Raw genomic sequence first — 23700 nt, 5'->3', positions numbered from 1 at the left:
CTCGGGGGTCTACTCCTTCGGCGTCCGATTTGCGCTGTTCTTACTCCGACGGATGGACTCGCGAGCGGAGCGTTTACCTTCCCATTTTAGCACCAGCTGGAAGCGCCCTAGAGGGTATGTGTGCAGGGATCAGTGTGCATGGCTCAGTGTGGTCCCACTATGGCGTTGTGTGGACAACGTGTTAGTCGATTATCATCCATATGCAGTGACCTTACTAGCAGATTATAGTTGTGGTTAATGGGAGGCAATATGCTTGGTGTCTATTTCTAAGGACTATCTGTCTCTCTAGATCAGCCTGACGCATGCTGCCAGCTCCCGGATACTTCTAGTTACAAAGATATCACGTAGTCTGATCCTGACACCCCGTTTCTCGCACATGTGTTGTAGTTGCAAGGCATCAATACTCTGAGCTCCGAGGTCCCAAAATGACCTCTCCGCATCCACTACCTCGGGCTCAAGCCCAAGACATTCACATACTGCAGCCGCAAGGATGCTCTCCAGCCCCTTTTGTCCTGTAGCGGCATCCACCCCGTTGCCATGATTGGTGAAATTGACATCCGAACCCTCCTGTCCAGGTCCAGTCAGTCCAGGGCGCCCGGCGGAGCCATTCCCGCCAGAGCGAAACGACATTTGGACCAGCTGGATGATTTCTTCAACCTCAGTCTCCAAAATCATGAGCTGTAACGCAAAGGAAAGTGCGAACTCCAGTCTCAGTGCAATATCTTCCCTGATACACCCAACATCATACTCCATGTCAACCTGGAGATTCTGGGATGTTGTCTCGGTGAATTCTACAGTCAACGGGAACTTAGAACCGCCGGTATGAGGCCATGGAATGGGCTGAACTTCCGTGCCATGCAGTTCTAGGAGGGGTCGTTGGTCAGCGGCCGTGTGATAGGTTACCATGACTTTGAAGAGCGGATCGATGAGACTTGGCTTGTGGGAAAGGTGGGAGCAGATGACTCTGAAGGGGAGAATGTGTGCAAGGGCCTGTTGACTAGATTTGCGAACGGATGAGAGGAATTCGAAGATGGAGCTCTGGTGAGGGTTTCGTTTGATTCGGAGCAGGAGCCGATCGAGGAAGAGGCCAGGGAGGGATTCAGTGCCAGGCTCAGTGCGGTGCATGAAGGGGGCTGCGAGAAGTATGTCGTCCTGGCGGTCGACGCACTGTAACGCAAAGAATATAGCGGCTAGGACGAGCTGGTGCATCGTTACCGAAGCCTTGGTCGCAAGGCTTGACAGGCTATGGTAGACTGAAGAGGAGATTGTCCACGAGCGGGTGAGTCCAATGTATGTTGCTGCTGTTGGGGAAGAGTTGCCGAAGGTTAACGGCTTTGGGGGCTCAGAAAGGTACGAGGACCAGAATGCGAGGGCTTGAGGGCTTCGTGGAAGCGCTGCAGTCCATTGTGCCCAGTCGATGTAGGATAGAGGATCGACTACAGTGGCGGGGGTGGTAGCTTGGGAACTGGATCCCAAAAGCTCGTATGCCCTGGAAACTTGGTTGAGATAAACGGTCATCGTGGTGGCGTCGGCGACGACATGAGACATCACAACTACCAATGTGGCCTGCATGGGAGTTCCTATGATAATCGAGACATCCACCGGTGGTTCTGTGCTTAGATCGAAGCACTTTGTAATTCTGCCGTGAATAAACGAGCTAAGATTGCCTGTTTGGACCACACGAGGGACCCGGACAGTTGCTGGAGCCTGTCGCCGGAAAAGCGTGCCGTTCATAACTGAGTACCTGGTACGAAAAACCTCAATATTTACAGTAACCTTCTGGAACGCGTCTGCCAGGGATTCGACGTTAATGTCGCCCGTAATCTTGCAAACGAAGCTCATGTTTGCGGCTGGTGAACCTCCAGATATGAGGTGGTTGAGAAGCATCTCTTTCTCCAGGTACGAGAGTGGAAGCTGGCCGTCCCGTGCAACCGGAACCATTCGGAGGAAGGGCATCGTTGTGACGGTTTCTGCCGGGCTACTCACAAGCTGGTCAACAGCAAGAGACAAATCCTCGAGGCTTTGGTGGCGAATCACTTGTTTCAGTGGCAACGGCTGGATGTCCCAGCGTTTTGAAATGGCTTGAGCGACTTTGATCTGTAGTAAAGAGTGCCCTCCGAGGTCGAAAAAACGATCACGTGGGCTGATGGGCATCTCGTTCAAATCCAGCCCAAGTACTTGTGCCCATATCGCCGCCACAGTGCGTTGCGTGTCTGTTTGGAGGTCTTTAACGGCGGCACCGCCATTCCTTTGGCTTGTCAAATATCTCTGCAATGCATTCAAGTCGACCTTGTTATTTGCTGAGGTAGGCAGAGTTGGAAGCGCGATGATTCGATGTGGGACAGCGTACTGTGGGAGCTGGGATTCAAGGCTTTTGGCCAATCTCTTGACATCAATGGTCTCGGGTGTCATGAATGCAATCAAGTTTCCATTAGACACCACGATTGCCACGTTGTTAGCCTCCGATGCTAGTTTGGAGATTGTGCTTTGGACCTCCCCAAGGTCAATGCGGAAACCGCGAAGTTTGATTTGATTGTCTTCTCGTCCGATGTACTCGAGACCTCCATCCTCCAGAAGCCTTACAATGTCTCCTGTCCGAAACATAGCTTGGCCTGGGTTGAAGGGGTCGTCAAGGAAGCGCTTGACTGTTTCTTGCTCGTTGTGAAGGTATCCCGGAGTGACCTGAAGTCCCGAGATGTATAGTTCCGCGCTGACCCCCATTGGCACGGGACGTCGGTTTGGATCCAGAAGGTAGCATCTCAAGCCCGGCAACGGTTTACCGATCGACACACTGTTCCCCGGGCGTAAGGTCGCTGTTGTGGATATCAAAGTGCATTCAGCAGGGCCATAGCCGTTGATGAGAATTCTTCCGGCCGCCCATTTGTCGGTGAGGACCTGGGACATAGCTTCTCCAGCAACAGTAATGACCTTCAGATTGGGGTAGTCGGTCGGTTCCAGGGTTGCAAGTAGGGACGGAGTTGCCATCGTGGCGTCAACTCTCGCCAGATGGGCAATAGTGTTCTCGGGGTCTTTGAGGACGAGGGTTGCACCAAAGCAGATGGTCGAGAAGACCTCTTTGATGCAGCAATCAAACCCGAGGGACAGCATCTGGGCATTGCGTTGGCCTGGGCGGGAGTACAATCGTCCTTCAGGCTGAGAGACCACGTTTAGGATACCTTTGTGTTGCAGCTGCACCGCTATTCAGTTGGTCAGTAAAGAGGTCTCGGAAATGGTGTTTGTGACCGATTGCAAATGTATCATACCTTTCGGCAAGCCCGTACTTCCTGAAGTATAAATCAAGCATGCGACATCATCACCGCTGGGAAGATTGCGGCTGTTTATTCCTTGTGATCTGGAAGATGAAGGGATTGCCGCCATAAGAGACTCCATGTTTAGAGACTGGACCCCGTCGCACACAGGATCCTGGCTGGAATTGGCGTACAGAATCAACGACGCTCTGCTGTTGCAAACCATGTAGTCCTTTCTATCGCGAGGCAGCTTTGCATCAACTGGGCAGTAGATAGCTCCAGCTCTGACTATTGCAATCATGGCAAGCAGCCAGGAAATGGAGCCATCACTAACCATGCACACCACGCTTCCAGGCTGAATGTAGTGTGAAAGATGCCATACAATATGTTCCGTCAGCCTCCCAACCTCCCTATATGTGACATGCCCCGTCGAGCTTTCGACAGCATAGATGTCAGGATGCTCTTGGATGGAACTCTCAATAGCCACCACTAGGTTTTCTGGCGCCTTGCGAGACCAGAGTCGCTTGTCCGAAATTCCGGTCACTATATACTCCCGCTCTGTGAGCATTTGCTCCATGATCTTGCTCAAATCGGTGTCTAATGGTCCAGCAACCAGAGCCGCAAGGACATTATCAAACTGGCGGGCCATTCTCTGGACAATTGCATCACCGAAGTGTGACCGACGATATATGAATCGCGCGTCGAATTGGCCATCGGTGCTATCCAATAGCACGGTAAGTGGGACTGAGTAGCCTCATTATAGCGGATATCCCTCGGCTCTGGCACCTTGCTTGACCCCCATTTCGCCTGTGGAAAGTCATACTGCAACGCAAAAAGTGTCTCCAGGAGCTCTGCCGGATTGCATCCACAGCCTTCCTGAATTAATGCGACAGGAGACCACTGGAATTCCAAGATATCACACACGCTTTTAAACACAGATTGCACAAAGCCGTAGGTCGACTGGTTCTCCTGCGTGTCTATTGCTAGTGGCAAGGTGTTGATCAGTGGGCCAACAATGTTCTCCGCACCAGATAGTGGTAAGGCTCGACCAGATAGTACAGCTCCGAGCACTGCGCGGTCTGTGCCTGTATATCTGGAGATCAGAAGTGCCCAAGCAGCGTAGAGAAGTGTTGCCGGTGTGACTGCAAATTGATTCTTGGCGGCAGCCTCCAGCTCAGGTACGTTGACAGTGAGTTTTTGAGAGAAATCTCCTTGCGTATAGTCGGTCACGTCAGAAGGTGGTGATACTCGAAGCCTCTGCGCGGGAGTATATCCATCCAGGTATTCTCTCCAGAATGCAACGGCTCTATCCGAGCACTCAAGCTTGAGCTGGCCTATCGCTTGTGCGGCTTGAGCAAACTGTGGTGGTGCCGGGAGGGTTTTATCGTCCAAATAGGAGGCAATATCCCGCATCAATGTCGCCATCGACCATCCGTCAACCAAGCTGTGATGGACTGTCCAGATGAATCGGGTTCGCTTGTTGGGAGCAATAATCAATTCAACCCTCGATAATGAGGTTCGGTCTTCCGCGTCGAAACTTCCGAATTCAGCCATGTCCAAGATCTCTTTGCGTCGACATACTGATTCCCATTCGGACTCTGCAACAAATTGCTCCTCCCACGCAAAGCTGGAGTCCTCGGATATTACTTGGGATCCACCTAATGAAGTCAGGATGAATGTAGTCCTGAGAATCCCATGGCGCTGATGCAGACGAGTCCAAGCAGCATGGAGAGTGGCTGTCAGGTCTTGTTTTTCCGGGTGATCAAAAGTAAACGATGTCTTGATAAATGAGAGACCCGGATTGGCAACAGTAGCACCAAGCATTCTGATTTGCATGTCGGTCATCGGTATGATAGTCCCGTTTTCAGGCGCCCGAATTCCGGCTGTATCACGGCTTGGCCGTTCTATCGAATTGTCCGGGGGATGCAAAGCACAAGGGACATCGATCAACTCCACGGCGGCGGCAGCTATATTCTCGACTGAATCCAACAAAAGGACTTGGGCGACATTGATAGCGAACCCCATTTTCCTCAACACCGAAACTAGCATGACTGCGGCTAGGGAATGGCCCCCAAGCTGACGGAAAGACGAAACCTGAAGAATTTGGGATTCTGGCAGTCGCAGGACATGGGACAGTCCTCGGCAGACTGCGTCCACCGCACTAAGACCTTTCTCAAGACTCGCCGTGCCTTGTTCTTGCTCCAGTTGGTGCATGCGTATCAGGCTCAGTCGATCGACTTTCCCATTGCTTGTTGTGGGGAACTCATCAAGGGAATATATCGTGTCCGGGATGAGAAATGAAGATACTGATTTCGCCAGATAATCGCGAAGTCCGTCATTCGCAGATGTAGGCGTGACATAGGCGACTAGTCGACCCTCGGACATGAAGGCCGATGCGCTGTCCACTTTGTCATAGGACTGTAAAGCAGGTTCGACATCTGCTTCGAGGTTGATTAAGAAGCCCCTATTCTTGACCAAGCTATCCCTGCGACCACAAAACTGGAGACCGTTCTTTGTACGCTTGCCATAGTCACCAGTTTTGTAAATTCTGACCCCGTTCCTATCGATGAAAGTGCGGTCTGTACGATGTGGATCAAGGAAATACCCCGGTGCGAGACCTGGGCCAGCGATGCAGATTTCCCCTTCCGTAGAGTCCAAACCATCGTCATCAAGTAACATGACAGTACTGTATGCTATCGGAAACCCAATTGTGATCGGAGATCCTGGAAGGAGCTCGCCCATAAGCGTCGTACACGTTGTCTCTGTAGGCCCGTACGAATTGTAGAGGCGTCGGTGGGGAGAGGACCATGCCTCTATCAAGGATGGGCTAGGGCTTTCACCACCGAGGAAAATCTTCTCCACTGTATCGAAGCCCGCCTTGGGATCCAGTGTAGCGAGAATGCTTGGGGTCAGCGGCCAGACATGGCATATTTTGGCCGCGGCTTCAAAGGTAGACGGGTCGGCCAGTACGAGGGTTCCCCCGTTGCAGAGCGTGTTGAAGACAACTCCGGCGCACACATCAAATGCAATGGAGCAAATAAGCAACACCCTTGTGCCATGTTCGGTGTTGAAATTAAATGGCAAGTCACCCCCTTCTTTGACGTAGCGAGAAATCGATCTCTGACTTATCTTCACTCCTTTCGGTTTCCCAGTTGTGCCCGATGTGAAGATGATATATGCCAGGTCGTCTTCCCTATCATCAAGACCGTCGTCATTGTGTGTATGTTGCAGGCCGTTACGTGTCGCAGTCTCGCCAAAATCGATCCGCTCCAATGAGACAACTGGGTACAAGTAGTGGTCCTTCGAGCATGCCGACGTTGATACGATGATCTGCGGGTCGACGGTTCTGAGAACAGTTTCTATTCGATCCTTTCCCCAGGAGTCTATGTCAATGGGCACATAAGTGGCGCGGAGTTTCAAGATAGCCAACGTAGCTGCTACCATTGCAATTGATCTTGTCGATAGAAGCGGAACAACCCAACCTTTGTCCACGCCGGCCTGGCGAAGACGTTTGCCCCAAATGTCGGAGAGCGCATCGAGTTGGGCATATGTAATCTTGACATCCTGGTCTGCAGACTGTGTCCTATCTTCAATTGCAACTGATGAAGGGTGCTTTTGCAGTTGAATGTAGAAGTGATCTAGGAGGGTGGGAGCTCGCGAGGCCATTGTTGAAGACGGCTGTATATTGGTAGTGGTGACAATGAAGTTCACTGTCGCTGTCTCCGAATTATTATGTTCCAGTATTACCATTGCGAGGGTCCCATTTCTCGAATAAAGCCTCACGCCGGTCGACGGTGGTGGCTTCGAGCCGAGTGAGACTGTGCCGGACGCCGCCCCGGGCGGCCTCGGCGCATATACATCGGACCGCAATATCCACCGAACACTGCCAGCCGTAAGCTGACATGGTGATCGATAAGCTTAGATTGATTCCTATAGAGGGGCCTATATCTCCGCTTTATTGGGGAGCCAAAACTTCCCTGAGACGCTCAGCTTTGTACTTGATCAGCAAAGATTCAGAATGGAAAACGAACTTGAGCATCTGAACTGGAACATCAAGCATGCCTTGTCGCAGCTTGAAGGTCCCTTGTCGGAGGAGCTCAATGCCTGTCTTGAAGTGTCACCAACGTCGCTGAACTCGTCTCCTTTAGTTTACCAGAAGCTTTTGGAGACAGTGCAGGTGCTGGACAAGCTTCTCGTCACCCTAACCCCCCCGAATATGACTCTGATGGATGGCATCTTCGGTAGGCCTCCCAAATCCCGAAACCCTCTGTATAGTGGAATGTGGTTAATTGAAATTAGCATTTACCAACAGCAAGGTCCTGCTGTCTGCGACCGAATATGCATTGGCAGATCACGTCCAGAAGCTACAACCCTGCAGCATTTCGGAGCTCGCTCAAGCCTCCGGGTTGCATGAACAAGGTCTCTCGCAGATAGTTCGGTATCTTCGTGAGATGGGGTACTTTTCACAAGACCCCGAAACCGGCCGGCTGTCGAACAATCGCCTCTCCGACCTCCTTCGCAAAGATCACTGGACCGGCTGGATCAATTGGGTTGATTTTTTCCCTCGCGAATACTACGATCTTCTCTCCCGTCTCCCTGACCAGTTGAGAAGCGATCAGCCAAAGACCGCCACAGAGCTCTTTTACAACACCGACAAGCCCATTTACCAGTATCTAGCCGAAACAGGTCGGGCTGCTGGCTTCCACAAAGTCACCGGTACAGGCAGCGTTGTTGAGGCCCCTGGGTTGCTAGCCGACTATCCATGGGACGAAGTGAAATCGGAGACGGTGGTCGACATCGGGGCCGGAGCAGGAGACTTTATTCGGTCCTACTTGGAGAAGTATCCCGACGCCACGGCCGCTGCATTCGAGCTTCCTTCAACTGCCGAAATCCTCAGGCAGAGGTTTCCCGCTGATGACCCTCTGACCGGTAGAATCGTCTCGATCACCGGGGGAGACTTCTTTCAGGACCCCCTTCCCAAATCATCCGTCTACCTTCTCCGATGGATTTTGCATAATTGGGGCGATGAGGATTGTGTCAAGCTGCTTCGGCGGCTCCGCGAGACTATCGTCATCAAGTCAGGAGTCAGTCGCGTCTTGATTGTGGAGTCGGTTTTGTTCGATGGCCGCTTGGGACGGGGGGCTCGGTACGCCGATATCCGCATGTTGGTGAGATGCCGAAACAAGGAGCGCACGCTGGAGGAATACCGAAGACTGGCGGAGGAGGCTGGGTGGCAGTTGAACCGGGTGATCACGCCCCGCGGGTGTCTCACTCAAGTCATGGAGCTGCGCCCTGTGGGTACTGTGCCGTATACTAATGGCGATAGAAGTGGCTCAGGAGGATTGGAATGGGAGTCGGAGTTGATGTAAAGCAGATCAATTGAGACTCTCGAACAGAATGAAATTGTGTGACAGTGGGAAGAAAGAGTTGTTGTTGCGCGTCTGTGTAGACAGTCTCTATAATGATGGAGAGAAACTGGAGTCTGGGAGAATCGTGTGTGTGTACGTATGGAGTAGGCGATGTTTGTTGAGGCCTGGGGCCGCAAGTAGCCTGTTTAGGACTAGTACCTGCTTCCTAGATGGGCATTATCGCGTTCCTGGCCTTGAGCATTCATCTTGACCGCCAGTAAGTATCATTAATCTCATCAATTGAAACGTCCTGTCCGATCTCTACCCCTTGACATGATATCAATATTTCTAGGCTGCAAGGGAATTGGAACCGGTTTGATACGGCTATTGACGCTGTTCACTCACCCTCGTCTAAATAAGGTCAGAGTTCCCCTTTGCCAACAAATATATCTCTACCCACAGCATTACATGCATCTAAGATCGTATCTAGTAGTACAAGAATCTTAATCACTTGTCTCAACCACAGCCAGTCCCTCAATCAGACTTTCTTCAGCAGTTGCGGACCGCCCTTGATCACTCGAGCGGCTGCCGTGCATATTCCCCCGAGAATCATCGTCGCTCCAGCAAAACACATCAAACCGGTGAATCGGTTCCCTTCGCGGTCTTTGATGGCTCCTTCGATGGGAAGACCCGTCAATGCACCGAGAGCGATAGCCAAGCAGAAGCCTCCGAGCTGGACCCCGATCTCATCCACGCGGTCCTCCGCAAGAGAGACGACACATGGGGGCCCCAGACTCACGAAGCCGCCGCTGACAAAACCAAAAAGCAAGGCAAACACAATGATACCGGCTAGAGAGGTGTGAAACTCCAGTGGTAGCCAGAAGGCTAACACGAGGATCCCGGACAAACTTGTCACGATGCACATGGTGTTGAATTGTCCGATGGTGTCACTAATCCATCCAGGCACAATCCGACCAAAGAGGGACCCCGCATTGGCAATAGCCAGGGTGTACTGCGCAAAGTCTTCATATCCATGAAGCGAAGCCATCTCTGGGAGGTAGTTCAGCGGCGCAAACAGGCCCCACATGGTGAAGAAACAGCCCAGAACGAAGAAACCCCAAGGCCAACTCTTGAATGCACGAAGACCTTTGCTGGGAGTAGCATCCTTCTCTGCAGGGGGGCTCTTGCTGAGGGGCGGGAAGGGAGACGAGCAAAGAAGGTTGGCAATGACCAGGAGGATGCCTTGCATGAGTGCAGTCCAACGAACAGCCGACGCGAAGCCGACCTGTTCGACCAGTCGAGGGAGCATACATGGGTAGATTACTCCACCTGCATCCGACATTAGCCGTGCAAACATTCATCGGTCTTCCGGGGTTGGACTACTCACCGAGACTGCTACCCGCGGACACAATGCCGACTGCCAAACCTTTCTTTGTCGAAAACCACTGCGTCGCCGTGGCCATGGCGGGAAGGGACAATCCCGCGGCAGCCAGACCGAAGGCGACTCCCTGCGCCAGCATTACCTGCCAGTACTTGGTGCACAAGCTCAGCATGCACACCGAGAACACAGCCATGATGCTGAACGGTGGGAGCGTGCGGCGGCAGCCATAGACATCAATCAGTTTCCCAACCGCAGGGCCGAGCATGAAGAGCAGGAAGATCTGTAGGGTAGTAATCCACGCCAAGTCCGACGAGGATTGGTCCTTGAACATGGTGTCATGGTAATACAACTGGAAGATTCCACATCTACCTCAACCTATCAGTTCCTTGTTCTCGACCGGCTGGAGGGACAACACGCACGCATTGACGTAACCGAATGAACAGAACTGGAGCAGAAATGAGCCTGCAACGCAAGCCCACGCCTTAGCGCCGCCATTGGGCGGGATGCGTTCGAGACCATTGGGGGCCAGCGCTTTCTCCTCTTGGTCGACTGGGCTGATCGCCCGGGGGGTCTCATTCCCCGGTTGTTGCGACATTGTGAGCGAATTGCTGTCTTGACAAGGGGTGGAGGTGGAGGGTCAACGTAGGGCAAACCCAAGAATCCGAGTCAGCGGCATGGTGAGAATGATGGCCCATGGTGAGACGTCTTATAAATGAGCCCTCGGTCTCGGTGGTATACACAGGTTTCGGTGTGCGAGGGACGGCGGAGGATTCGTGCGGAAGGAACAATAGAGAATAAGAAAACACAAGGGGGGCGAGGCTGATCATCGTCAGATTCAGGCCGGCAAGCTCGGCCGAGGTGCTTTAAGGCTGAGCTCGGCCGAGCCCGAGGCGGGACCGTTCGGTCCAGACGGGGGAAAAGTCCGGGGCCAAGCCGCTAACCGTCCAGGGCCGAACAAAGTATGAGCAACATGAATCCTTTACTATCATCTATCACGCCGTCTCTCGCCCTTTTTCTCCTTTTCTTCCCCGTGGTCCCATCTGGATACGAGATCCTCTTGATGCAACCCGCCCATCTCACTCAATACGAAGCCAACGCTTGTCTTATCCATCTTAGTATATTCCCGCTCGTCCTCCCTCCATCAGCACTAGTGCCATCACCGCCATGCCCTGCGAACTAACCGATTGCCCTAAATCATCCCCCCTGTCAGCAAAAGCGAATATGCCAACAAATGTCAGCATTGTGATTCGTCCGCTACGGGACTCGACTCAGTGCTCAGCGACGTGAGCAATGGGGCGATCGTAGGCGCGTCGGGCTGGTTCCTCAGAGGTCGCTCATGTGGCGTTTTCGCCCCATCACGCCGCTCCTATATGAACTCTACGGCTAGTATAATCAGCTCATCTGATAACTCTGAGCGCCTTCGTTGGAAGTAAAACCGTCCTTCTATTCAGGATTGATCTCGTCCCATCTTCCGGACACCATGATGACTTCGACGCATCCTTACTTGACCAGTCCGACGTCAACCCAGCGGAGCGCTTCAGATCATAAAAAGCTACGCTCCGCCTGTGATGCGTGCCATCAGTGCAAAGTCAAGTGTTCTGGAGGATCTCCATGTTTCCGTTGCACGACGAAGGGCTTATTGTGCCGCTACGGTTATCAAAACCGGGCAGGAAAGCCCAAGGGAAGCAAGAATCGGAAGACCCTAGAGAGAGAGCATCAACTCCGGATGGAATGGCTGACCAGTCAGTTGCGAGAGGCCGATGAAGGGCTGGGGGATATGAACATCGATCTGTCAGCTCCAACACTCCTTCCGAGTCCGTCATTCCAACCAAGCCGCTGGAAACAGGTGAGAGAGACGTCTGGATCTACTGCACAACCTGTGACCACGTCTAATGGTAACAGGGCCATGTTCATCTCCAATCTACTGTCCACCCCACGGCGGCCGATCAATGTATCAAGTCCACCGAACATGAGAACGAATGCCTTACATCGCCCCATGCCTTGGATACGTGGACGATGGACCTAGCCCCGATGCTACAGACACCCAGGGAAAGCACGTCAGGGGGCTTTGAAGGATTCACGACACCCATATCCTTGACCGACGATACGTACCTGCGGCAGCTTACTGACACCACCACCCCGAGGACCCATGAAACCCCATCCCCTGACGCCTGTCTAGGAAGAGCGGAAGATCCATGTCCCTGTGTCCAATCGCAGGCTGTCAACATATCCACCCTACACCGGCTTACGTGTCGCAATATGCCGGACCGGTTCGACCTGGTCATGAAGTCAATCTCGTCGACCCTCGAGACCTGCGAAAGATTTATCGCCTGCGACGCCTGCGACAAGTCCTTTTCTGCCATTCTGCTCACGCTGTCAGCGATCGAGCTGATCTTCAAATTATTCGAGCAACTGACCACGGACAACCGGGGTCTGTCGCCACCAGAAGACCAACGCGTCGTCCCTTGCTCTCTCGGCGACTACAAGGTGACTAGAGAAGAGGGCCAAGCGATCCGGAATGTCCTCGTCAAGATGACCCTCTCAAAAGGACGGCAAACTCTCGATGCGTTACTGAATCTGGTGAACGGACCCAAAGATCTTGGGAGCGAACCGGGGCAACGTGAGGCTCCTCGACACGACTGCAACGGTAATTTAGAGCCAGTGCTAAACGGCTTGTCGCTTACCGATCGAGACTATATGACCCAATGTATCGGACGCAAAAATGCGGCGTTGGAAGTCCTCATGGCCGCGGTTGTCGTGTAGGACCGAGACACCCAACAAAGATAGCAAAATGATAGAAATTCAATGATGATGATGATAATTACTCTCCAAGTCACATTGACAATGTCCTCTGTACACCAGGGTCGTTATGCAGAATTGTGACACCACCTGCATACGTGCCGCATTCTTGGCTTGCCTTGTGGACAAGTTCCTGGTCATCATCAAGCGGAATATATGCAAGATTGTCGGTCTGCAGAGAATATGTCCCGTGATCCTGGCCTATGGACGGAAGATACTACTCCGTTGTTTGTGACAGAGTTACCCACATCCACATCTGATTCAAAATATTACAAGACTCTTGATAATTATTACATAGCAAAAACACAGATCAACCTATCAATGGCTTTCATGATGCCAATACTCCCCCTGCAAGTAAGACAGGGAGACGTAACATAAAGTCAATCTCAGCTAGATGTGACTCACGTTACCAGGCCAGCTTACTTTTTCGGCTCATTGTAGCTGACTGTGATATTGGTGGACTTGGCGATGGATGGGTCCTGGCCTGCACTCGTGGGTGGGACGATGGCCTGGGTGCTGTCTGACGCACTTGGCTGCTCGGGGTCATGGGCGGTCCACAGGGTATCGACGCCGGAGATATAGTCCCACGGGCGTCGTGGTTTCCTGCCGGACCCTTTAAGAGGATAACTATCATCGCTCCGGGGGGTGTGCTGGGGACTTGCGGAGTCGATGTTGGAGAAGATCCGAGGGAAGCTCTTCATCAGCAGAGGCCGCATTGTTGGGAGACAAGCACAAATAATGCCAACATTGATCTCAACCATACTGTGCCATGAGATTAGCGGGGATCGACCCATTCACCTACCAGGGAATCGTGGACTATAGACTTACCACCACTTTGCGAGAGTCACTTTGTACCAGGTGAAGTCATTGCTGCCCATGAACGGGACCATGGTCACTATACGAACGATGGCAACAACGCATGCACTGCAGATGTCAGCAAGCTGTTCGAACGGACAAAAGAAGCAGGCTCTGGCATTAAACATACAAAGATCCCATGACGAATAATACGAGGAGAAGGACCCTCTGCCTCATGGAGGCCTGAAGTGTCCAGCAGATCTTGATCGGCAAAATCAAGGTGGCTAGATCAGAGAAGATGTTGAAGGCCGCGTTGGCATAAACGAAAGACAGCTGATCGATGCACCTGGCCTGGTCCATCAATGTAACATCCCACATGGCGCGGACGGGAATGCATCCGATGGTGAACAGTAAAATACTCAGCAGGCTGTACACTGCAACGAAGATCATGATCGCATAGGTCAATTTGCGGAATCGCTTCTCAGGGCTGAGTCGGAGGTAGAAAACGAGGATGGCCGTCTTCACAAACCACACCCCGAGGGCATAGATATCCTCTTCTGCCAGATCGTACTAGTGGGAGGAATGGTCAGTCATCTACCACGATGTAGGGTGGAGATAAGTGTCGAGACATACCTGCTTGAAGATGATAACTTGATCCACGTGAAGATCCCAGATATGCATTCCGTAACCGTGTTTGATGTCTTGGTGCGTGTGAGTACTGGATATCTGGCTCGGAAGCGCGAGGATCACGTACTGAGTATACTGAGAATGGCGAAGATCCAGGCACAGATCTGTCCCATAACGCAAAGCCCTGTATGGCAAGTCAGGTACTCCATATACAGCAAGGGGTATAGCGAGACTAACAATCGTCCAGGCCGGTAGCCCTCAGAATAAAGGTTCGCGTATACAAACGCGCGAGTAGGACGACTGTAGCGGTTGCGCACATTGCGATACTGATGGAGTAGATCTCATACTCCTCGCTTGGTGGGTTGTCGAAGTTGGGAGTCACCCCCGGTGGTGGAGGCGCTGCGGGCACCTTGCTCAGGTCCATGATTGAAGGGAAGAATAGAGGGATGCAAAGATGTGACTACAGGAGATTTGGGATGTCGCCCGATATATGAAGCGTCTGTCAGTGGAAATTCATCCGTTGGGTCTTCTTCCTCCTTGTCCAGAGCGGGTTGGATCTATATACCTGTAACACTACAAAGCTGTCAACTCCATTCGACTTCTACTGACATGAACTCCTCCCATATTCTCCCGGGTCATCCCTTACGCACGAATGTCGAGATCTAGTTGACAGGACACAAAGAAAGGTCGATCATGTCAACCGGAAGACCTCCCGACCAGGGTATATTCCTTTGGTACAAGGGACTGGTGAACGATCGACGTTCTCTTCGACGCGGAAGGCTTGTACCTGACCTGCCGGGCTGTTTCCTGCTTCACCATCTGCGCATGGGGCAATTCTATTTCTTCCGTCGGAATCGGCAGAAGCCGACTCGGGTCCAAGCGCATGAAGATCAACATGACAGCTCGAACTCTGCGGACTTGCCGTAAGGGGTTAGTGATGACTCGCGACACGAGTGAATCCTGGATGTGTACGATAGAGACTGAAAGTCTTGCCCGGTCCGGCACTGTTTACACTGGAGATCCTGGGTCTTTAAGGTTTGTCGTAGCGTCTGTGCATATTCCTCTTCATTGTTCCCGCAATGAAGCTGAGCCAGATCGCCGGGAAATTGACAGCTCTCAGCGCTGATCCTAGGGCAACCAACGTTATTGGCGCTCTAATGTAGACAGGCGTATTTCATCCTGCTGGCCAGCACGGCGATCCGAGGTTATATAACTGCCGAGCCAATAGCGTTGTCTCCGGATGTGGTCTGTCACATATAGCTCGAGGCCACCGGTACTAGTGGCGAGCTTACGCACCGCTTTGCAGCCGCGATGTAACCGTGCCCATGTCCATTTTCGATTTATATCTTGAGAGTGTGTTGAACATGTTTTTATCCTGGGGTTGTAACACCATCCGATCTACCAGGTATACGAGCGTCGTGGTAGGGAAACTTCTATATCCTTACTATAAGGCGCTTTAAGGACACGAGCCATCTTACTACCGCTGGAAAATCCGAACTTTTTTTCTTTTTGTTCTTGTGTGCTATATCGCCCTACGATCGGATTCGCGTTGCCACTGACTGGAGAAGAATCAAGGAAGACGAAAAAGCAATTATCGTTCCAAAGGGAAAGGCGTGGGCTGGCCTACCTACTATAAGCTGCCACATCTGCAGGCCCAGCCTTTTGGGTGTCTTTCACGTTACTTGCATTTCCTGAAAGAGTAGTAGAGGCGCTCTTATGCACGAGCTGCAGGAAGTTGCTAAGATGTACTGATGTCTTGACAACCGCTTTGGCCAGTGGTCATATTATGAGGGTTACACGGCTCTTGAGAGGACGGCAATTCTCAACCAGGGCCTCGAGTACGTGAAATTGAGGCGTTGATATACTCAGGTCGCCCAGTCTCTGGTACAAAAGACATGGCCCGAAACATCGGGTGGGAGAACGTGGCTGTCCTCTTTGTTGATACCCGACGGTCTGGTTTCTTCTTGAGGATGAATTTGTCATTCTAGAGTTACTATCCATCTGACAGGGGGCATGATGTGGACGCCTGCAGAGATCGACCGACACTATGCCCTGCATTCTGTGTCAAGTCGTATCGCAGATGATATGTGGAGAGAGTAACCAACAGATGCAAGAGCCTTTGATTCTCCTCCTACTGAGTGCAAAGTTGGTGCTTTATGGAGTGCAGTCAGCGAAAAGGCAGGAGACTTTTCGCAGGAACCTTCTCGCTAGGTGGCCACGCTTGGTTCATAAGGTAGTTTGTGATCATCCCTGGAATTTGCGGAAGTCCCTATCTCAGCTAGTCGCTATCATATCCCTGCCACTCCTTGTGCACGGTAGGCCACGGCGATGGTTTCTTCCGATTGATTTCACTATTGAATGCACCGGCTTGGTGATACTGAGCTGCTCAGTCAGGCTCTACTGGTAGTTCTTTGGATATATCAGGAATTTTAAGTTCTGATATTCTACACACATACTTACGGTCTTGGTTCCTCTCCAGTCAGGGGTCCAACGACATCCATCCTGGGAGCACAGCCGTCTTAAGGTGGCCGTCCTTTCGGTCAAAGGACTATGGAGGACCTCTGTCGCACCGAATAGAGTAACTCGATCAGCAGTAGTTTTGGCATAACGGGGAAATGCTAACCGGATTCAGCTGTTTGTCTAGCCATTTTAAATGTACACCTGTTGCGTTGTCAATTCGGGAGGTATGATCCGGCTTTACTGTGTCACTCATCGCTTTTGGGCCATTGTCCGTGCCTGCAGCTGGATATGGTAACCTTTTCTCTATTTCGCGCGGTTTATACCTAGGCACTGGCATATCGAAGAATAGGATCGGTCAGGAGAATGATGAGGTTGATCAAGATGACTGGATCATGATGGCTCCTGTCTAGGCAGAATAGAACGCTAGGCCTAAAGAGGCAATTTGGAGCCTAAGGCTCCAGTTCTAACAATATAAGGTATTGAAATACTCTGGTTGGTAACATCAATCAACGCCTTCATAGTACAGTCCACGATTGATGTCATACGGATAGCGCATTTACAGGTATTTTGAATCAACAAAACCTCGCTGGACTCCAATATGCGTGAAGGGTAGACTGATTGATCAACCGAGCTATTGTGGACACAAGAGGGACAAATATATATTGTGGTTGGTGAAAGGAACTCGTTTTAGCTATGTAGACGGATGATGGGAGATGAGAAGAATAATGCAAGATGAGTTTTCTTATTAGAATTCATTTGTCTATGAAGACTCCTACATTGGACCGTCCAACGATTGATGCTGTAGAATGCTGCCAGGATGAAAGTCCCACGGTACAGAGTAGATGAACCAGCGGAAAAAGGAGCAGACTATGTGCATCACGTGCCGAGTTGGAGATGGATTATCTAATGTCGGCATTGACACCTTGCAACTAATACAGAGGCAGAGCTGAAAGGTCCAAAAATAGACGAATGAGAGAGAAGCGAGGATAGAAGCAGAAGAGGCCTGCCTATCGCACTTATTAAGGTGCAAGGTTCTTTGATGCACCATCAGACCGCTCATCCTGCATCACTACCAGAGCAGATTCACACTGCAGACACTGCAGCAGCAGCACCACGCAATCCCCTCAATCGCGGCCTAATTCCGTGGATCATCCCACTGTTCCTTTCCATGGCACGATGAGATCCCGGGAGAGAGGAGAGGAAGCAGCAGAATACTCCGCTTAATAACACTGCTAATAATACTCCTGATGACTTCTGCACGAGTCTTATTGGGTGTCAACGCCAGCATCCGATGAGGGGAGAGTGCACCAGAGTGCGGGACAGGCCAATCACGCTGGGGGGAATCAGCCAGCCGAGGCGGCCAGCAGCAGCACGACCAGCACGATGTGCACGACGATCCCATCATGGCGGCCGGGGAACTCCTACAGCCATGCGGGGGAAAGGTCGGTCTCCCCCGCTTCGGCTGGCAACTGCCTCCCTTGCCACGCCCCCGCTCATCGCCGTCGACTCTTTTACTAATATTCTACGGCTAGACTCGTTCGTTATATAACCCTCATTTACTAATTGTCCACGGCTAGACTCATTCGTTATATAATATATAATCGACTGTCTGGCGTGTCGGCTGGAGGGCTTTCTTCTCTTCTTTTCTCTTCTTTTCTGGGTCGTGTCTCCTGTCACCATCAAACAATCCCTATATAATACTAGACCCTTCCCTCCCCGGCCGAAGCCCCATCCCACCCCTTCATCCTCCCTATACCTACCTCCCTCCCTACCCACTCCCTCCATCATCATGGGTGAAAGCAAGTGTCCCGTCAACTTTGCCGGTGGTGGCACCCGCAACAAGGACTGGTGGCCCGATCAGTTGCGGTTGAACATCCTCCGTCAACATACCTCCGCCTCCAACCCCCTGGATGCCGACTTCGACTATGCCGCGGCCTTCAACAGCCTTGATTATAATGCCCTCAAGAAGGACCTGGAGGCTCTCATGACCGACTCGCAGGACTGGTGGCCCGCCGACTTTGGCCACTACGGCGGTCTGTTCATCCGGATGGCCTGGCACAGCGCCGGCACCTACCGTGTCTTTGATGGCCGCGGTGGCGCTGGACAGGGCCAGCAGCGCTTCGCCCCCTTGAACAGCTGGCCCGACAATGCCAGTCTGGACAAGGCTCGTCGGCTGTTGTGGCCGATCAAGCAAAAGTACGGCAACAAGATCTCCTGGGCCGATCTGATGATCCTGGCCGGGAACGTCGCCCTCGAATCCATGGGCTTCAAGCCCTTTGGCTTCTCCGGTGGCCGTGCGGATACCTGGGAGGCGGATGAGTCCGTCTACTGGGGTGGCGAGAAGACCTGGTTCCCCAAGGGTAACGACGTGCGCTACCCCAACGATGACATCTATACCCGCGACCTCGAGAACCCGCTGGCCGCCTCCCACATGGGTCTGATCTATGTCAACCCCGAGGGTCCCAACGGCAACCCGGACCCCAAGGCCGCCGCCCGCGACATCCGGGTGACCTTTGGCCGCATGGCCATGAACGACGAGGAGACCGTCGCCCTCATTGCCGGTGGTCACTCCTTTGGCAAGACCCACGGCGCCTCGTCGGGCGACCACTGTGGCCCCGAACCCGAAGCGGCCGGACTCGAGGCCCAGGGGTTGGGATGGCAGAGCAAGTACGGCTCCGGCAGCGGCCGGGACGCCATCACCAGTGGCCTGGAGGTGACCTGGACCAAGACCCCCACGCGCTGGAGCACCAACTTCCTCGAGTACCTCTTCGCCTTTGACTGGGAGCTGACCAAGAGCCCCGCTGGTGCCAACCAGTGGGTGGCCAAGAATGCCGACGCCATCATTCCCGACGCCTTTGACCCGTCCAAGAAGCACAAGCCGCAGATGCTCACCACCGATCTGGCGCTGCGCTATGACCCGGCCTATGAGAAGATCGCCCGCCGCTTCTTGGAGAACCCGGATCAGTTTGCCGATGCCTTTGCGCGCGCCTGGTTCAAGCTCACCCACCGTGACATGGGCCCTCGGGCTCGTTACGTGGGACCCGAGGTGCCGTCCGAGGTGCTCATCTGGCAGGACCCCATCCCCGCCGTCAACCACCCTCTGGTGGATGCGTCGGACATCGCCTCTCTGAAGCAGGCCATCCTGAACTCGGGTGTGGACCGCTCCAAGTTCGTCTCCACCGCCTGGGCGGCTGCCTCGACCTTCCGCGGCGGCGACAAGCGCGGTGGTGCCAACGGGGCCCGCATCCGCCTCGCTCCTCAGCGTGACTGGGAAGTCAACAACCAGCCCTGGCTGAAGGAGTCTCTCGCTGCGCTGGAGAAGATCCAGAGCAGCTTCAACGGCTCTCGGTCCGATCGGAAGAAGATCTCGCTGGCGGATCTCATCGTCCTCGCCGGGTGCGCAGCGGTGGAGAGTGCGGCGCAGGAGGCCGGTCACGCCGTCTCCGTCCCCTTCACGCCGGGCCGCATGGACGCCTCGCAGGAAGAGACCGACGTGGAGTCGTTCAGCCACATGGAGCCAGTCGCGGACGGTTTCCGCAACTACAGCACGGCGCCCACGCGCCGCCGCGCGGAGCACTACCTCGTCGACAAGGCCCAGATGCTCACGCTGTCGGCGCCTGAAATGACCGCGCTGGTGGGTGGTCTTCGTGCGCTGAACGCCAACTACGATGGCTCCGCGCACGGTGTGTTCACCTCCCGCCCCGGCTACCTGACAAACGACTTCTTTGTCAACCTCCTCGACATGGGCACCACCTGGAAGCCGACGGACGCGTCCGGCGAGCTGTACGAGGGCGCGGACCGCCGGACGGGCAGCAAGAAGTGGACGGCCACGCGCGTTGACCTGGTCTTTGGCTCCCACGCCGAGCTGCGGGCCATCGCGGAGGTGTATGGCAGCTCCGATGGCGAGCGCAAGTTTGTGAAGGACTTTGTGGCGGCCTGGAACAAGGTGATGAACCTTGACCGGTTTGACCTGAAGCGAGAGAATGTTCCGGCGCGGCTGTAATCGCCCCGGATGTGGCTATGGAGTAAAATTGTTCGTTGCATTGTGATGTCGTCGTGACGAGAGTGTTTTTTCTTCAACCGTTCTGTAGCGTGTGTTTGAATGGAACAAGATAATGAAATTGATATTTTCGCAGCCTTCTGAGTTTTTGGTTGTGCATAGTGCTGTCTTACGAGATCCAGAATGCCTACTAACTAAATTCCCATTTGGCCCTCCTCTTTCAAAGAAGACCTTCTCTTATCAGATCTCGCTAGCGCTGACTCGAGTAGCAGCTCCGGTCCTCGGATGTTACAACGCCTCATCAGCCACGCCAAGCACCAACAAGGGAAAATTTGTGTCATCTAATAGAACAGACCACCGTTCCCTGCTGAGACATCTCCACCTAGTAAAGACTGTACCGTCGGCTATGGCCGCCTCTGTGCTGCCTGATTCTTGTTCCCGAACGTGAGGTGGTCCATACAGTATGCCATACACAGACGAATGGCGTGGTACTTCCAGCAAAAGCACATGTACCGTTACTCTCGAATGTGCACTCCTCGTCCTTGCCACAATGCCCGTCGAGAATAATGACACCACACGGAGTACCGATCAATCTCGCCAGCTTGGCGTCTCGGACGAACCAGACCCTGAACAATCTGCCCATATACGCAGAAATCCTGGACAGACAACCGACATCGCTGTGGTTGATGCTCTTGGCACCCTAACGGCACGCTATGCGAGTGCCCAGAGCGCCGCCAGCAGCATGATTGGATCTGGGTGCCTGTGTCCATCTTATCTGATCATCTGATAGGGGAGCTAGCGCATCCTGGTGGCATCGCGTACTTTTACATGCTCTTGGCTTGCAGCACATTGCGATATTTTCCGCCCTATATGTATGGGACTCCCCGGTGATCAATTCCTTCTTTGTTCTTCTTCGTTCATTCTCACGCCTAACAGGATTCTTCACTGTGCTCATAGAGTCATCAACTTGCAATGTGGACCAGCCGGGAGCCCAAGCTGGCCGAGGACAGCATGCCGAAACATGACATTGAGAAGAGCACAGCTCCCACTGAAGGGATTCAGGAGTTCCCTGCTGGAAACCTTAGTGACTCGGATCAGGCGTCGACGGATTTCCAGGATGGAATCCAGCGAGTGAGAGCCATCACGTCCACATGGTCTAAGACGACGTTGTGCACAATGTTTATCTTGTATGTCTGCCGTCTCTTCCTTACACGCGCCCACAACCTCCCTCGCAATGACTGACTCCTAGCTACCTAGGTTATACTTGGTGTCGTTTGTCGACTACCTTCTGTCCTCCGTCCAGGGTGCCCTGAACCCATACATCACATCCGCATTCCACAAACATGGCCTTCTCACTGCGGTCAGCGTCGTGGCCACCATCGCGGGCGGATCGTCGACGCTGACTCTGGCCAAGATCATCGACATCTGGGGTCGTCTGCAGGGCTTTGCCTGCATGCTGCTCCTGATTGTCGTCGGCCTGATCATGAAGGCCACCTGCAAGAACATGGAGACATATGTGGCAGCGCACACCCTGTACTGGGTCGGCCATCTCAACTTGAACTACTGTGTCGACGTCATGCTGGCGGACATGACCACTCTCAGGAACCGTATGCTCGTGCTTGGGATCATGGGCACGCCCAACATTGCGAGCATTTTCGCCGGCCCAAAGATCGCCGATCTCTTCTACACGAATCTGAATTTCCGCTGGGCATTCGGCGCATTCGCCATCATGCTCGTTGGAGTGTGTCTGCCCGTCATGTTGATCCTCCTCATCCTGCAGATCAAGGCGGAGAAGGCCGGGCAGCTGCAAAAGGAGCGATCTGGCCGCACTGCTTTGCAATCAATCCGCTATTACTTCCTGCAGTGCGACAGTGCGTATCCCCATTCTCCCGATGTTCACTCCGCTGGTTTACATTCGTGCTAATTGACGTTCCTCCCAGTCATCGGCATTATCCTGATTACTGCGGCCTTCTCTCTGATCTTGCTGCCTTTCAACATCGCTGCGTACGCCCCGAAAGGATGGGCCAGCGGCTACATCATTGCCATGGAAGTCCTGGGGATAGTCTTCCTCCCCGCCTTCTACGTCTGGGAACGCTTCTTCTCTCCCGTTCAGTTCCTCCCGTGGAAGTATCTCAAGGAGCCCACTATCATCGGGTCCTGTCTCCTGTACGGCGTTATGTTCGCCTCCTGCTTGTATGTGAACCCCTTTCACAAGGGAAAACCCAGCTCACCTAAACCAGCACCTGGAACGGGTACTTTGGGTCCTACCTCCAGGTCGTCCATCGACTGGATATCACCACGGCCAACTACGTTCTCAACTCCTTTTCCCTCACCTCAGCCATCTTCAGTCCCCTCATTGGCCTGTAAGTGCCCAACACCACTCCAACATCCAGCGTCTAACCCCAGCAGGTTAATCCGTTACACCGGCGAATTCAGATGGACAGTCTGGGGGGGCATCCCACTCCTCCTCCTCGGAACCGCCCTCCTAATCCCCTTCCGCCAACCAGACACCCACGTCGGCATCCTCGTGATGACCCAGATTCTCGTCGGCCTGGGCACCTGCGTCTTCGTCGTCTGCGGCCAACTCGCCATCATGGCCCCGGTGACCCACCAGGAAATCGCCGCCGTGATGGCCGTCTGGGGGCTGTTCGGCTCGGTCGGCGCCGCCGTCGGCAACGCCATCGCCGGCGCAATGTGGACCAACATCCTCCCGGGCCAGCTGTACCAGCGGCTCCCGGATGTCAGCAAGAACCAGACGGCGGCGATCTACGCCGACATGGTGCTGCAGATGTCGTATGCGGACGGGACGCCGGAGCGCGATGCGATTGTGGGCGCCTACGCGGACGTGCAGCGGAAGATGGTCATCGCGGGCGCTTGTATGATCCCGCTTTGTCTGGCCTGCGTGGTTATGTGGCGGAATATCAATGTGAAGAAGCTGGATCGCGGTCAGACCAAGGGGAATGTGTTCTAGACCTTAAGGCGTCTCCTTCCAGCGTGCCATTTTTTACCCAGACTACCTAATGGTCTGTGTCCTTCAGCTTT

The 23700-nt window shown here is 53.4% G+C and overlaps 7 protein-coding genes across 7 annotated transcripts; 4 read left to right on the top strand and 3 right to left on the bottom strand.

Moving 5' to 3' along the window:
- Positions 1–285: 285 nt before the first annotated feature.
- On the bottom strand, positions 286–6914 carry nrps5 (nonribosomal peptide synthetase hasD; the record flags this gene model as incomplete). The annotated part of the gene is made up of 3 exons (XM_001217048.1): positions 286–3197; positions 3264–3967; positions 4072–6914. The coding sequence occupies 3 exons, from the start codon at positions 6912–6914 to the stop codon at positions 286–288; spliced, it is 6459 nt and encodes a 2152-aa protein (XP_001217048.1).
- A 352-nt stretch (positions 6915–7266) lies between these two features.
- On the top strand, positions 7267–9015 carry hasC (O-methyltransferase hasC; the record flags this gene model as incomplete). Its single annotated transcript, XM_001217047.1, has 5 exons — positions 7267–7489; positions 7548–8542; positions 8698–8745; positions 8827–8873; positions 8949–9015. 5 exons carry the CDS (start codon positions 7267–7269, stop codon positions 9013–9015), a joined length of 1380 nt encoding a protein of 459 aa, XP_001217047.1.
- Positions 9016–9134: 119 nt separating this feature from the next.
- hasB (MFS-type transporter hasB) lies at positions 9135–10572 on the bottom strand (the record flags this gene model as incomplete). Its single annotated transcript, XM_001217046.1, has 3 exons — positions 9135–9925; positions 9984–10342; positions 10397–10572. 3 exons carry the CDS (start codon positions 10570–10572, stop codon positions 9135–9137), a joined length of 1326 nt encoding a protein of 441 aa, XP_001217046.1.
- Positions 10573–11460: 888 nt separating this feature from the next.
- hasA (Zn(II)2Cys6 domain-containing transcription factor hasA) lies at positions 11461–12740 on the top strand (the record flags this gene model as incomplete). The annotated part of the gene is made up of 2 exons (XM_001217045.1): positions 11461–11823; positions 11880–12740. 2 exons carry the CDS (start codon positions 11461–11463, stop codon positions 12738–12740), a joined length of 1224 nt encoding a protein of 407 aa, XP_001217045.1.
- An 860-nt stretch (positions 12741–13600) lies between these two features.
- On the bottom strand, positions 13601–14622 carry ATEG_08423 (uncharacterized protein; the record flags this gene model as incomplete). The annotated part of the gene is made up of 4 exons (XM_001217044.1): positions 13601–13700; positions 13762–14141; positions 14205–14382; positions 14516–14622. 4 exons carry the CDS (start codon positions 14620–14622, stop codon positions 13601–13603), a joined length of 765 nt encoding a protein of 254 aa, XP_001217044.1.
- A 3825-nt stretch (positions 14623–18447) lies between these two features.
- On the top strand, positions 18448–20661 carry ATEG_08422 (catalase/peroxidase; the record flags this gene model as incomplete). Its single annotated transcript, XM_001217043.1, has 1 exon — positions 18448–20661. The coding sequence occupies one exon, from the start codon at positions 18448–18450 to the stop codon at positions 20659–20661; it is 2214 nt and encodes a 737-aa protein (XP_001217043.1).
- A 969-nt stretch (positions 20662–21630) lies between these two features.
- On the top strand, positions 21631–23629 carry ATEG_08421 (uncharacterized protein; the record flags this gene model as incomplete). Its single annotated transcript, XM_001217042.1, has 5 exons — positions 21631–21845; positions 21916–22529; positions 22599–22851; positions 22899–23021; positions 23068–23629. The coding sequence occupies 5 exons, from the start codon at positions 21631–21633 to the stop codon at positions 23627–23629; spliced, it is 1767 nt and encodes a 588-aa protein (XP_001217042.1).
- Positions 23630–23700: the final 71 nt, after the last annotated feature.

This window comes from Aspergillus terreus, genomic scaffold (assembly GCF_000149615.1).
Source record: "Aspergillus terreus NIH2624 scaffold_12 genomic scaffold, whole genome shotgun sequence".
NCBI classification, from domain to species: Eukaryota; Fungi; Ascomycota; class Eurotiomycetes; order Eurotiales; family Aspergillaceae; genus Aspergillus; species Aspergillus terreus.
The sequence above is the reverse complement of the archived record's forward strand: the minus strand, read 5'-3'. Positions and strand labels throughout refer to the sequence as shown.